The 12,733-nt window shown below is 44.5% G+C and overlaps 1 protein-coding gene across 2 annotated transcripts in view; it reads right to left on the bottom strand.

Moving 5' to 3' along the window:
* The window catches only part of ABCC2 (ATP binding cassette subfamily C member 2), a 75,992-nt gene that overhangs the window by 15,245 nt on the left and 48,014 nt on the right, over nucleotides 1-12,733 (bottom strand). For both annotated transcript variants that reach the window (XM_070470017.1, XM_070470018.1), the window contains 7 exons: nucleotides 10,807-10,987; nucleotides 6,741-6,861; nucleotides 6,338-6,473; nucleotides 5,253-5,472; nucleotides 4,946-5,100; nucleotides 1,882-2,037; nucleotides 341-540 (listed from right to left, as the gene is read on the bottom strand). In XM_070470017.1, coding sequence (XP_070326118.1) covers nucleotides 341-540; nucleotides 1,882-2,037; nucleotides 4,946-5,100; nucleotides 5,253-5,472; nucleotides 6,338-6,473; nucleotides 6,741-6,861; nucleotides 10,807-10,987 — 1,169 coding nt within the window. The remainder of the gene's footprint in view (nucleotides 1-340; nucleotides 541-1,881; nucleotides 2,038-4,945; nucleotides 5,101-5,252; nucleotides 5,473-6,337; nucleotides 6,474-6,740; nucleotides 6,862-10,806; nucleotides 10,988-12,733) is intronic.

Raw genomic sequence — 12,733 nt, 5'->3', positions numbered from 1 at the left:
GTATCTGTGCTACAAAATGCTGAGCAGTGTCATGTGACTTCCTCCATAAGCCCATGAGATAGGTTGTGTTCCAGTCATTGTAAAAACAAAGAAAACGAGATTTTTCCTGAGGGGTCAAGACAATTCCCCTGCTTGGGAAGTAGCAGAGCAGATACAGGGACCAGTCTGACTCCGAAGCTCATGCTTTCTCCTCTCTTCTCACATGATAGGCGTGTTTAGCCAGAATGAATTTCACATTTCGGGCCATGCCTACCCTCCCACAGCTAACGTCAAACCTGCAAAGCACACGCCAGACCTGCAAAGCACACGTGTCTGAGTGAATATCTGGGGGCAGTCTCACCTGTTGGAGGTGATCCAGGAAAAGACACATTTCTGGTTGGTGTCAATCGCTGTCTCACTTTGCTTTAGAAATCGCTGCTGATGCTCAAAGGCGCGGATAACAGACAAACCTGACACGGTCTCACTGAAGTGAGAGTAGATTGGGGACCTGGTGACAGAGTCCAGTCGTCTCAACTGGCGGGAAGTAGCCACATAAAATATCTGGACCCAAAAAAATGAAGAATCTGTCACACGATCACATATGTTGTTACCTCTTCCCTGTGGCCATGACCAACATTCATTACTCTGAGGCCAGAGCCCACATCTGAACAAGAGGCAGCTCTGATCTGGTCTCTCAGTAGAGGAGAGATGAAAGAGGCTCAGAGGAAGAGGACGATGGGAGGATCTGGGGTTGGTGGGGAACGGGGGAGCATGAAAGCAAGACACTACGCCATAGCCCTAGAAGCTGGAATAATCCAAAGAGTTTTGTCAGCCTAATCCATATGGTCCCAAGAATCTGCACATATTTTTTTTTCACATATTTCTAAATGACAGTAGTGAGAAAAATGGTCTCTAAAGGGATAAATGCAGCTGGGGAACAAGGGGTTTGGAAAGGAGAGATGGACAATAAGTGGCTCAAGAAAGGTATGCTGATGCATGCATGCTAAGTCGCTTCAGTCATGTCTGACTCTTTGTGACCCCATAGACCATAGCCTGCCAGGCTCCTCTGTCCATGGAATTCTCCAGGCAAGAATACTGGAGTGGGTAGCCTTCCCTTCTCCAGGGGATCCAACCCAGGGATTGAACCTGGGTCTCCTGCATTGCAGGTGAATTCTTTACTGTCTGAGCCAGCAGGGAAGCCCAGAGGATTTGTTTAAATTAGGGAGAGAGCTAGGCATGGGAGAGTCAGAATCCAAAATGTTATACCTGGAAGTTTCCTCAAATATCCTGCCTTCTATTTGTTGGTTTGTTACTAACAGAGATGACAATGTACCTAGGAACTCAACACAAAGCCCAGGAGTGTAAATTTATCACAGCCACAAGGCTACCCTTCACTGAAGGGCTTCAGGATTGTTTTCTCAAGGTGATCAACTCATCCCAAAGGTAGCTGCTGAGACAAGAGTTCTCTCTACAGCTTCCTTCCCCTCATTCCCTCCCCTTATTACAGGCATGGAGCCCTTTCTACTTGCTCTAGTTTCCCTTGAGGCTTGGCTGTCAAACTACTTGTGCCCTCAAGACCACACTGGAATTGAGCCTGAACCCCCCCACCCACTGCCCCGCCACAGACACCCCAGTGAAAGGAGAACTACCCTGAAGTGAAGAGAGACTGGGCTCCTGCTGAGGGACGTCTCCAAGTAGATCAACCTAAGCCAACCAAGGAAGCAGCCTTAGCACACCTCTTCTAGAAGCCACCAACAACCTCACCATTGTGAAGATGGTATGTTAATATCTGACTCAGTGACAAAGATGCTCGAGGGGTGGGGAGTGACTAGCCATAAACACAAGAGAACTTAAGCTTTTACGAGTAGAGAAGAAGGGAAACCTAGCCATTTCCAAACCTACCTGAACAGACACATAAATGATGCCAAGAGGAATGACGACGACGACAAAGATGGGAGTGGCCAGGCAGATCATGACCAGGGTGCTGATGATGCCCAGGAAGCATAAGACCCAGCTGCGTAAAGACATGGGGAGGGTGTCATCCACTGTGGAGATATCCTAGGGACACAGGAGGAGAGATGGTGTGCTCATGAATTCCTGGGACATTTTACACCTTCTCAGTTGTGGTAGTTGCTTAGTCATATCAGAATGCAAATAACTGTCCAGGGTTGAGAGAAAAAAAGAAACCCTCACCAACTATTAGTTCTGTGAAGATTACTTTTGACCCTTCAGTTCATTTGCTTAGTCATGTCCGACTCTTTGCGACCCCATGAGTCGCAGCATGCCAGGCCTCCCTGTCCATCACAAACTCCCGGAGTTTACTCAAACTCATGCCCATCGAGTCGTTGATGCCATCCAGCCATCTCATCCTCTGTTGTCCCCTTCTCCTCCTGCCCCCAATGCCTCCCAGCATCAGGGTCTTTCCCAATGAGTCAACTCTTCGCATCAGGTGGCCAAAGTATTGGAGTTTCAGCTTCAGCATCAGTCCTTCCAATGAACACCCAGGACTGATCTCCTTCAGGATGGACTGGTTGGATCTCCTTGAAGTCCAAGGGACTCTCAAGAGTCTTCTCCAGCACCATAGTTCAAAAGCATCAATTTTTTGGTGCTCAGCTTTCTTCACAGTCCAACTCTCACATCCGTACATGACCACTGGAAAAACCATAGCCTTGACCAGGTGGACCTTTGTTGGCAAGGTAATATCTCGGCTTTTTAATATGCTATCTAGGTTGGAAATAACTTTCCTTCCAAGGAGTAAGTGTCTTTTAATTTCATGGCTGCAGTCACCATCTGCAGTGATTTTGGAGCCCCAGAAAATAAAGTCTGACACTGTTTCCACTGTCTCCCCATCTATTTCCCATGAGGTGATGGGACCAGATGCCATGATCTTAGTTTTCTGAATGTTGGGCTTTAAGCCAACTTTTTCACTCTCCTCTTTCACTTTCATCAAGAGGCTTTTTAGTTCCTCTTCACTTTCTGCATTTTGACCCTTATGTGGTATAAATTCTCCATCTTTCCTTCCTCCCCTACTTGCATCTCCTCTTAAGGGCTCAGCCACCTGCTCCAGAGGACCCAGAATCTAATTCTCCTTTAATGTCTGAGCCACCTCCCTCACAAAACTCACTCTGCAATTAATGATAGTTTCCTTTTTCCCATGTTCCAAATAAATAATGATATGTATTATTATATATAATATATATTTTATATTTATAAAATGTATATATGTTTAATATACATGATATGTATTATTATACATATATACATATTATATATAAAAATAATTATATGTTTATATACATAATTAATCTTCTGAAAAAGAAAACACAGAAAACTTATATTGAGTTACTTAAGCAACAGTCATATTTTGCTAACTGTTTTTGAATGAAAAAGGAAATTATCATTAATTGTATGCTGAGTTTTGTGGTGGAGGTGACTCAGACCATAAAGGAGAATTAGATCCCCTGGAACCGATGGCTGAGCCTTTAAGAAGAGATGGAGGTAGGGGAGGAAGGAAGGATGGAGAATCTATGCCAGTTAATGGTCAAAAGTAATCTGCACAGAACTGATAGTGAGAACTTTTTTTCTCTCAACCCTGGACACAGTTATGAGGAGGGCATGGAAACCCACTCCAGTATTCTTGCCTGGAGAATCCCCATGGATAGAGAAGCATGATGGGCTACAGTCCATAGGGCCACAAAGAGTCAGACACAACCAAAGTGAATGAGCATGCATAATACATATATATATTACAACCCTGGAAAAGAGTGTGCAATCTTTGCAAAATTCCTGTGAGAAATCTCCCCATCCAAAATTATGTCCTTTTTAAGGCTTTAATAAAGAGCAGAAAGCCCATGTAAACTGTCTCCAGTGACATCATGCCCACCATTTTTGTTGCAGAGGAAGGTGACAAGTGGGGGCCAGCCCACTTGTGAAGTAGTCGCCATGTCCCCAAAATCTGGCTGTAGGCTGGGAGCTAGACTTTCTGTGTCTGCTACAAGACCAAACACATAAGGGCTCAGAGCTGCTAAGACATTAATAAAAATGTGTGCCCTCTTCTACAAACAAAAGTTTGAAAATTCTGTTGGTGATAGTTGATTATTATTCTGAATTGTCTGGTTTCCTCTGTTCCTGAAATTTCCATCTCATATTCATTAAGAATCAATGAGTTCAGTCTGGTCCATGGTAGAGAGCCATCTATGACCTTTGCATTTATTGAGCATCTCAATCCCCAGTACAGTCCTTGGCTCATAGAAGGTACCCAATAAATGTTGAATGAACAAATGCTAAGGGTTCTAGAATCTGCAGCCGATGGAGACAGTGTTCCAGAACTCCATTAAAACCACAAGATTCTATAACCCGGACCTCGTTTACTTATTTGTAAAGTGTCAAAGATGGGAGTTTCAGGACTAAAAGCAGTGACCAAGCAGTGACCAGGGGTTGTCCCGCTATCACTTCTACTCACTGTCAGAACCAGCGACTCTGCTTTTACTTGTGCTTTTCCCTCTGCAGAGTAATCCTTCACATCCTGCTTCTAGTGCCTCCGGCCTGCCCCCCTCCCCTCCCCATCTCTCTGACTAACCTCTACCACTTAAATCTCACCTTTTCTGACATTTCCCACCTTGGTCATCCAGATACAGCTGGTACCTCTGTCACTCTTTCATACTCCCAGAATACCACTGTGCGCATTGTTGTTCCTGGTTTTCCCATATTCTATCATCATCCTTTATTTCCTTGGCTGTCTCCCTCACTCATTGGTGGCCTACTTAAAGGGCCACAGTGGTTCATCACTGTATCCCCAGGACCCTTAGGACCACACACAAAGTATTCCAGAAACATCTGCATGCTGAGTGGGACCAAAGAACTGGAACTGCCCAGTGTTGTCTAGGGGAAAATGAGAATTCTTTCCCTGTTAGAAACAGAAAGATCCTCAGCCATAAATGCAGCTTACAGCCCTTGAGATACTTACACCAGCAAACCTGTTCACTATCCGACCTATGGGTGTTGTGTCAAAAAAACTCATGGGTGCTCGAAGGATATTGTTCAGCAGTTGCTTGTGGAGGATGTTTGATGCATGGTTGCAACCATAGACACTCCAGATATTCGCTATGAACACAAAGAAACCTAGAAATGGAAGCAGTGCAGTCAGCACCATGCACAGGGACCCCTGAAGACTTGTGCTAGGGACACAATGACAAATGCTTTCCCGAGTCAAGGCAAAGGAAGTGGACCTGACAGACTGTCTCAGGGACAGCTGTTGTAGCCATCACACATACCTTGTGCTATTCCCAGAGCTCCATAGACGCCAACTCTCATGTCCCTCTGAGAGGATGGATAGTTGGTGCCATTGTATCTTTTAGAGTCGCTGGTCCAAGCACTGAGCCAGAGGTTTGATCCAATAAAAGCCACATAATAGATCACAAAGGCCAAGAGGATGAAGAATATTGAGCACCATCCTATTGCTTGTAGGTATTTCAGGTAGATGGAGAACTTCACCTGCAAAGCCCCCACCTCAGCGTTAGTAGAATTCCTATTGGCATTTTCAGTTTCCCTGGTGGCTCAGATGGTAAAGAGTCTGCCTGCAATGCAGGAGACCCAGATTCAATCCCTGGGTTGGGAAGATCCCTTGAAGAACGGAATGGCAACCCATTCCACTATTCTTGCCTGGAGAATCTCATGGAGAGAGGAGCCTGGCAGGCTACAGTCAATGGAGTCACAAAGAGTCAGGCACAACTGAGCAACTAACACACATTATTGAATTTTGGTGAGGAATTACCAGAATATCAATCATGGGGGAATGCAGTGCTTTGGAAAAGTGGATAGCAGGTAGCAAAATTTGGTAAGGGATCACATTTCTATACTGAGCAAGATAATAATCAATGCTGAAATACAATGCAGGGTAAATAACCATCAGATTATTAATGAACTTCTAGATGAAATTAAGAGGAACAGATATAAAAACAGAATGGGACAGATAAGGCTATACCACAGACCTTGTTTTATTAATGTTTAATACCTTAAATTTAAGAGCATGGTCTTAAGTTTTATTAATTTGAACTGTGTGCTATGATAGCTTGGTATTCTCTGGCTCCCAGAATTGCATCTCATTTTTGTTGCTTTTACTATAGTGTGGTAGGAAGATATTCACAGGACATGTGTCATTCTTCATGGAAGTACGATTTGATAAAGAGTCTAGAGCCTCTGCTAACATTTCAATGGTAAATTTAAAGACTGGCAGAGCACATAGACATATTCCTCTATAAATATGTTCAAATATATTCAAATCGTCAAACTTAAAAATATTCGAATCTCAAGCCTTCTATCACCTCTCATGAATGGTACTTTTTACTGTGGCATTCACCTTTCCAGTTTGTACGAATTCCTTCTTAATGAGTTTTTGTCCTCTCACTGGTTCTTCCTCTTCCTTCAGGATATTCGCATTCCGAATTTTCAAGGAGTCTTTTAAGGACTTCAGACGCCTGCTACTGGACCTAGATCTGAAAGATTGAGAGGGGAGGTTTACCTTCCAAGTGTCTTCTTGGAAGCAGGTGTCACAGTCGTTCTGTTTGCATCACAGTGCATTTCAGAGCAGATGATCAAAGGGGAAACACACCACCCAACCCTCCTCCCCATGCTCAGAAACAAAAGGAGAGCTGGGAGCATGCATGTGGACACTCAGGAAAAAAAAAAAAGAGAGAGAGAAAAGAGAAGATCAAGGGGAACTATGGAAGTAATGGGGGCTGCCAGCTGAACAGATGACCAACCTGTGGCTCAGTGTTCGATGAAGATCACTCTCTCTTTTCATTGACAAGGAGGCCACATCCTCTGGGATTTCCTCCACACTGGGCACCAGCCCACAGTCATCATCTTCACTGTCCTCATTGACTAGGAGACACAGCAAAAGTTAGGGAGAGAGCTGCATAGAGCTGTCACAGCCCCATGAACAAGGAGCGAAATCTTTTCTGATCTTGTTGGCCTTGACAAGAGATCTCAGATGTACATACAGGTTGGAATCTTTTACTCCAGAAATACTATTTATTAGGGCATCTCTTTGAGAAATACCAGAATAAAAGAAAGATGAGTTAATATTTCACTGGAAGAGAAAAGGCAAAAAGGAGAGTGTTTCCAGAAACTTCTAAGTTCCTTTGGAGCAGGAAAGAACTTTTAAGGATTATAGGAGACAAACAGTAGATCATAATCCCCAGAACTGACTAAAAAGGTGAGTGTAAATTTAAAATGTTCTGCTTGAAATTCAAATAATTTAAAGCATTTTTAAAAAGCATACCCTGAAAAGGTAAAACAGCATGGGCTGTGAAAATGGTAATGACCTCCAGAAATTGAGACTTCTATAAAAGCAATGAGCATAATGGCCAAAAATTATCGAAACTAAATTTTCCATAACTTTGAAGTTAACCAAAGGCTTGCAAAAATCCAAGGAGCATTCATTTAAGAAAAAAGGCTAAATCTCAGAAAGAACAGTAAGCTTTGTAGTAGTTTAATTTACCCTATTTCTATTGCCCTCTCCTTAGATCTGCTGTAGTCTAGAAAACCAACAGTAAACCAATTACAGTTATTGTAACCTAGCAGCTGCTGGAGGGAACAGTGTGGGTTCAGAACATGCCCAAAACCTCATTGCTGGACAATTGTCATTATTTGACCAGTCTGGCAGTCCTCTGGAAAACCCCATTCACAGGGCTTGTCTTTATTGGGCCTGACTTGGAGTTGGCTCTAACAATCAGCAGTTGTTTAATATCTCAACTGCCCGTGTCAGTGATAACAGTTGGGGCAAATAAGAAACTGACCAAGAACTTAAAAGAAAAAAAAATCTGGGGAATAAGATATTCATAGGGAGTTTTGATATCTTCAATTTATTCCTAGCAATCAAGTATGTCATACACATGTGTAGGGTTGCATACCTACCCAAGAAACACTTGAGAATGTCTTATTCCCTTACCTCTGGCTTAACTTCAAACTCTGGGCAAGCAGGCAACAAAGACTGAGATGGAACTGTGAATTGCCTTCTGGCTTATTAAAAAAGACATGCCCCCCCACTCCTCATTCCCACAGAGCCTCTCAGCAAAGGCTGAGTGACTTACTGGTTGCAGGCATTTACGGAAACCTCTGACCTCTTGGTCACTATCTGACCACTAACCCAACCAAGCAGGAACATCAATGACCACATGAGATAAATAATATAGACTTAACAGAATTAGTTCAGGAAACTAAACATTAGGAGGAGGAACAACAACAAACCCTGGTGGAGGAAGGAGAGGAGAGAGCCCGTATTTCCAGAATTGTTAAAACTAATTAAAATGATCAGTTTTCAACAAAAAATGAGACATACAAGGAAGCAGGAAAGTATGGGGCTGTACACAGGAAGAAAAAAAAAGCAGTCAACAAAAACTGTACTCAAGGAAGCACAGGTGTTGGACTTACTGACAAAGATTTTAAACCAGCTACAATAAGTATGCTCAAAAACAACAGGAAACCATGTCTCAAGATCTAAAGGAAGTGAAAAGAAAGTGTTAGTCACTCAGCCGTGTCCGACTCTTTGTGATCCCATGGACTGTAGCCCACCAGGCTTCTCTGTCCACGGAATTCTCCAGGCAAGAATACCGGAGTGGGTTGCCATTCCCTTCTCCAGGGAATCATCCTCACCCAGGGATTGAATCTGGGTCTCTAAAAGAACGTTCTCACCAAATAGAGAACATCTCTATTAGGCCCACTGGGATGGGCCCCTGATCCAATACGTCTGATGTCCTTGTGAAAAGGGGAAATGTGGACACAAATGCACATAAGAAATAAAACCATGTGAAGATGAAGGCAGAGGTTGATATTGTGTATCTATAGCCAAGAATGCCAAAGACTGCCAGCAAACCACCAGAAACTTGGAGAAAGACCTGGAATAGATCCTTCCCTGTCAGCTTCAGAAGGAACAAATCTTGTTGACACCTTGATTTGGGACTTCTCACCTCTAGAACAGTGAGTGATAATACATTTCTGTCGTGTAAGACACAAGTTCGTAGCATTTTGTTACAATGGCTAATTAGGAAACACCGAGCCAACACTGACACGGGTTACCTTGCCCTCTTGCCCCTTCCTTTCTTCTGCCGTCTGGGGTCTGTACTTTGAGCCCTGGAAACCACGCCAACAGCATGCCAGGCACCGTGGCTTACACAACTTCTCAGAAGTGGCCTATCAGTGTGTCCCAAAACAAGGGTTTGCAAATTCTGTACACAAAAGACAGGAGTTTTCAAAGAGGCCGTCTACCCATAGGGGTTTAGATAAACAGAACTCAGATCCAGGCAAATCAGAAGAAAAACGTTTAGAGTTAGAATGAGAAACCTGTGCAGGTTGCAGGGATGTGGTTGCCTGAGCAGTAACTCAGGGGGATCCAGTATCAGACCCTGCCCTTTGCTGGAGACCTTCAGCTCCCAGGCAGGTGCTTTTGGTTTTCTCCAGGCCAATCCCCAGAGCACATAAAGGCTGATGGAAAGCTCTGACCCCTTCCTTCCTGCTGTTATCCCTGCCCAGCTTTCCTGGGCTGGCTCCCCATCCCTGTAGCCCACACCATCCTAAGGTCACCTAAGACACCAAAGGTCAGTCTTTGTTTCTGACCTGTCTTGCCAGTGTTTATAGACTTCCTGGTTTAGGCTTTTCTTTCTGACTCTTGTGGTTTGAAACTATCACATGTTTCTGACCTCGAGGCTTGATGTGCTCCTACTTCCAGGCTCTGAAGTTTCTGCCTCTTCTGAATGATTCTCAGAATGCCCCTGCATGCTCCAGATCTTGCTTTCTCAGTCTTGACCTCCTGTTAGTAATTGCCACCTGAAGCAGATACCCAGAACCATGCCTGGGATGACTGCTGGCAGGTTCTTGGGAGGGGCCTCAGAGACCAGGGCTCCATTACTGCCTGGAACTAATCAGTGACCCCAGTGGTCATGTATTAGGTAGAGGCCATTCCTGTGGTATACTGTGAGACTATGCAACTGCCATGATTCTGTTCTGGTTTGAAACACCCAGTGGTTTTTGGTATGTTAGTCAAGATTCCTTTGTTAGGGCTTAGCAACAATTTAGCAGTACACTATTAATACCAGGTATTATGAAGCTGTCCAGAAGTGATTTTAATGAGTTTGGATAGGTAGGGTGGGATATGTGACTAGAAGCAGGGCATTCCCTAAAAGGGGGTCCCTTCTGCCCCCGGAGTCTCTCCCACAAGAGCTAATCACCCCATACCTCCAGTCATCTTCTAACTGAACTGAAAGTCACTCAGCCATGTCCGAATCTTTGCGACCCCATGGACTATACAGTCCATGGAATTCTCCAGGCCAGAATACTTAAGTGGGTAGCCTTTCCCTTCTCCAGGGGATCTTCCCAACCCAGGGATCGAACCCAGGTCTCCCGCATTGCAGACGGATTCTTTACCAACTGAGCCACAAGAGAAGCCTAAGAATACGTGGGTAGCCTATCCCTTCTACAAGAGATCTTCCTGACCCAGGAATCAAACTGGGGTCTCCTGCATTGCAGGCAGATTCTTTACCAACTGAGCTATCAGGGAAGCCCCGTCTTCTAAAGAGTACCCTATGATTGCATGTCAGAGGCCAGATGAGCCAGATAGGCCCCTAGTTTGGCTCAGATAAAAAATTTCTATGTTTGTGTTTCTTTACAGAGACACAAAATACAGGAAGAACAGATATTGGATCTCTGGCTAATTCACTTCCAAATCTAGTTCACTGGGTACTGAACAGGTTAGCAGATAAACAGTGGTAGTTTTCTACTCCTGTCCCTTCCACACCCAAGTTCTATCCTATCCCAATCCTCTTCACATACCTGTGGCCTCATCTTCAGGACCCGTCTGTTTCACAAATGTCTTCAGATTCTTAGCAAACAATCCTTTATTGGCCAGCAGTGTGCTGTAGGATCCCTTTTCCAGGATGGTGCCATTCCCCACAACCACAATCTCATCCACTTGGGGAAGAAAGTGAATGCTGTGTGTCACCAAGATTCGAGTCTGTAAAAATAGCAGTAAATTGTGCTGATGATCCTGTGACCACCTTCTTTAGCTTACTCTTGAAAAGGAAAACCAGAGCCACTGTGGGGCTTTGCTTCCAAATGTGGCCCTAACCACTTGACCTCTTTCTTTTACTTCCTCTTTACTTTCCAGCATCTCATCCTAAAATCTGGCCCTGTGTGTAAAATGAGACTCCTGTCATCATGAATATATTCAGTTATTTTCCTATAGTGACAATGAGGTTTGCCCTGCACACATTTCCCTCCAGCTTTCTGGGCAGCCAAGAGTTAGGCTTAGGGATGTCACTTGAGATCAAGGGCTATCAATACAACTGAGGCACGCAAAACTAACTGCCCTCTCACTAACCAGCAAACCACTGATCTAACAAGAACTGCCCAGATTATTTTAGCATGTTAGAAACATTACAGGGCAAGGAACTTTGTCTTTGGCCCAGGCCCTCCCTGGTGTGGAGGACTTGGCACTCCTTGTATTGTTGTCTATTTATGGACCACACTGACTCCTGACACAAGGATTCCACTCAAAGAAAGATGAACACTTGCAGATGAGTAATGAGGCTCAAATAGGGGTCATGGTGTTGAGAGGAGCCTCTGGAGCAATAGCCCAAGCCCACTGCCTCTGCTTTCTACAGACAGCCCCACAGACACTAGGTCACTCGTATCCATCTTTGAGTCTCAACTCAAAGTCAACCCTTCTGGTAGCCTTTCCTGAGTCCCCAGGCAAGAACTGGGTGTTTCTCCAATGTTTCCTCTGTAGTTTGTATGTTGTTGGGGCTTAGCTGCTAAGTCATGCTGACTCTTTTGCAACCCCATGAACTGTAACCTGCCAGGCTCTTCTGTTCATGGGATTTCCCAGGCAAGAATGCTGGAGTGGGTTGCCATTTCCTTCTCCAGGGGAATCTTCCCAACCCAGGAATCAAACTTGAGTCTCCTGCATTGCAGGCAGATTCTTTATCACTGAGCCAGCTGGGAAACCCACCAGATAGTAGTTTGTATAGATTGCCATTAAAAATAATTCTTGTGTTATAATATTATTGCTTGCTTTTTGATATGTCTGCCAATTAGATAAGTCACTTGAGAGCAGAGATGAAAACTTTTCATCTGCTTGCCCAGTATTTGCAATGAACCAGGCCCAGAGTGGGTATTCAGTTCAAGAATGAATGCAGCCAATTAGCTTTAAGGACAGAAACCAGGACCAAAGATAGGAGGGAAAGTGAGTTCCTGTTGACTCACTGATCCGAGAGAGAGGCAAAAGGCCTCAGAGGGACAGCCGCCCTGTCAACCCTGCCAGCCTGAGTGGAAGCATTAAAAAAAATCTTGATGGGAACAAGCCAAACACAAGACAGAGTGCTGCCAGCCCGCACTCTACACTTGCTGCTGGGGGGAGTGCTTGTGCAGAATTTCTATGCTCCCCCAGTATCTTCTGTTCTCACCAACCCAGAAGCTCTTGGAATCTCCTTATTCAAGAATTTTTATAATCCAAACTCTAGCCCATCTTCCTCTCTCCAGAGGCTGGTGTTTGGGGCTGAAAATTCCAGTCCTCCCATCACTTGTCTTCCCATCACATGTGGACTCATGTCCACAGGAGTCTGAACAAGCTCCAGGAGATGGTGAAGGACAGGGAAGCCTGGCGTGCTACAGTCCATGGGACTGCAGACTTGGACACAACTTAGCAACTGAACAAGTTTTACGCCAGGAACTAGTGACAAAACCAAATATATTTCTTCTT

This window comes from Odocoileus virginianus, chromosome 7 (genome assembly GCF_023699985.2).
Source record: "Odocoileus virginianus isolate 20LAN1187 ecotype Illinois chromosome 7, Ovbor_1.2, whole genome shotgun sequence".
Taxonomy (NCBI): Eukaryota; Metazoa; Chordata; class Mammalia; order Artiodactyla; family Cervidae; genus Odocoileus; species Odocoileus virginianus.
This window is presented reverse-complemented; position numbering and strand designations above follow the sequence as displayed.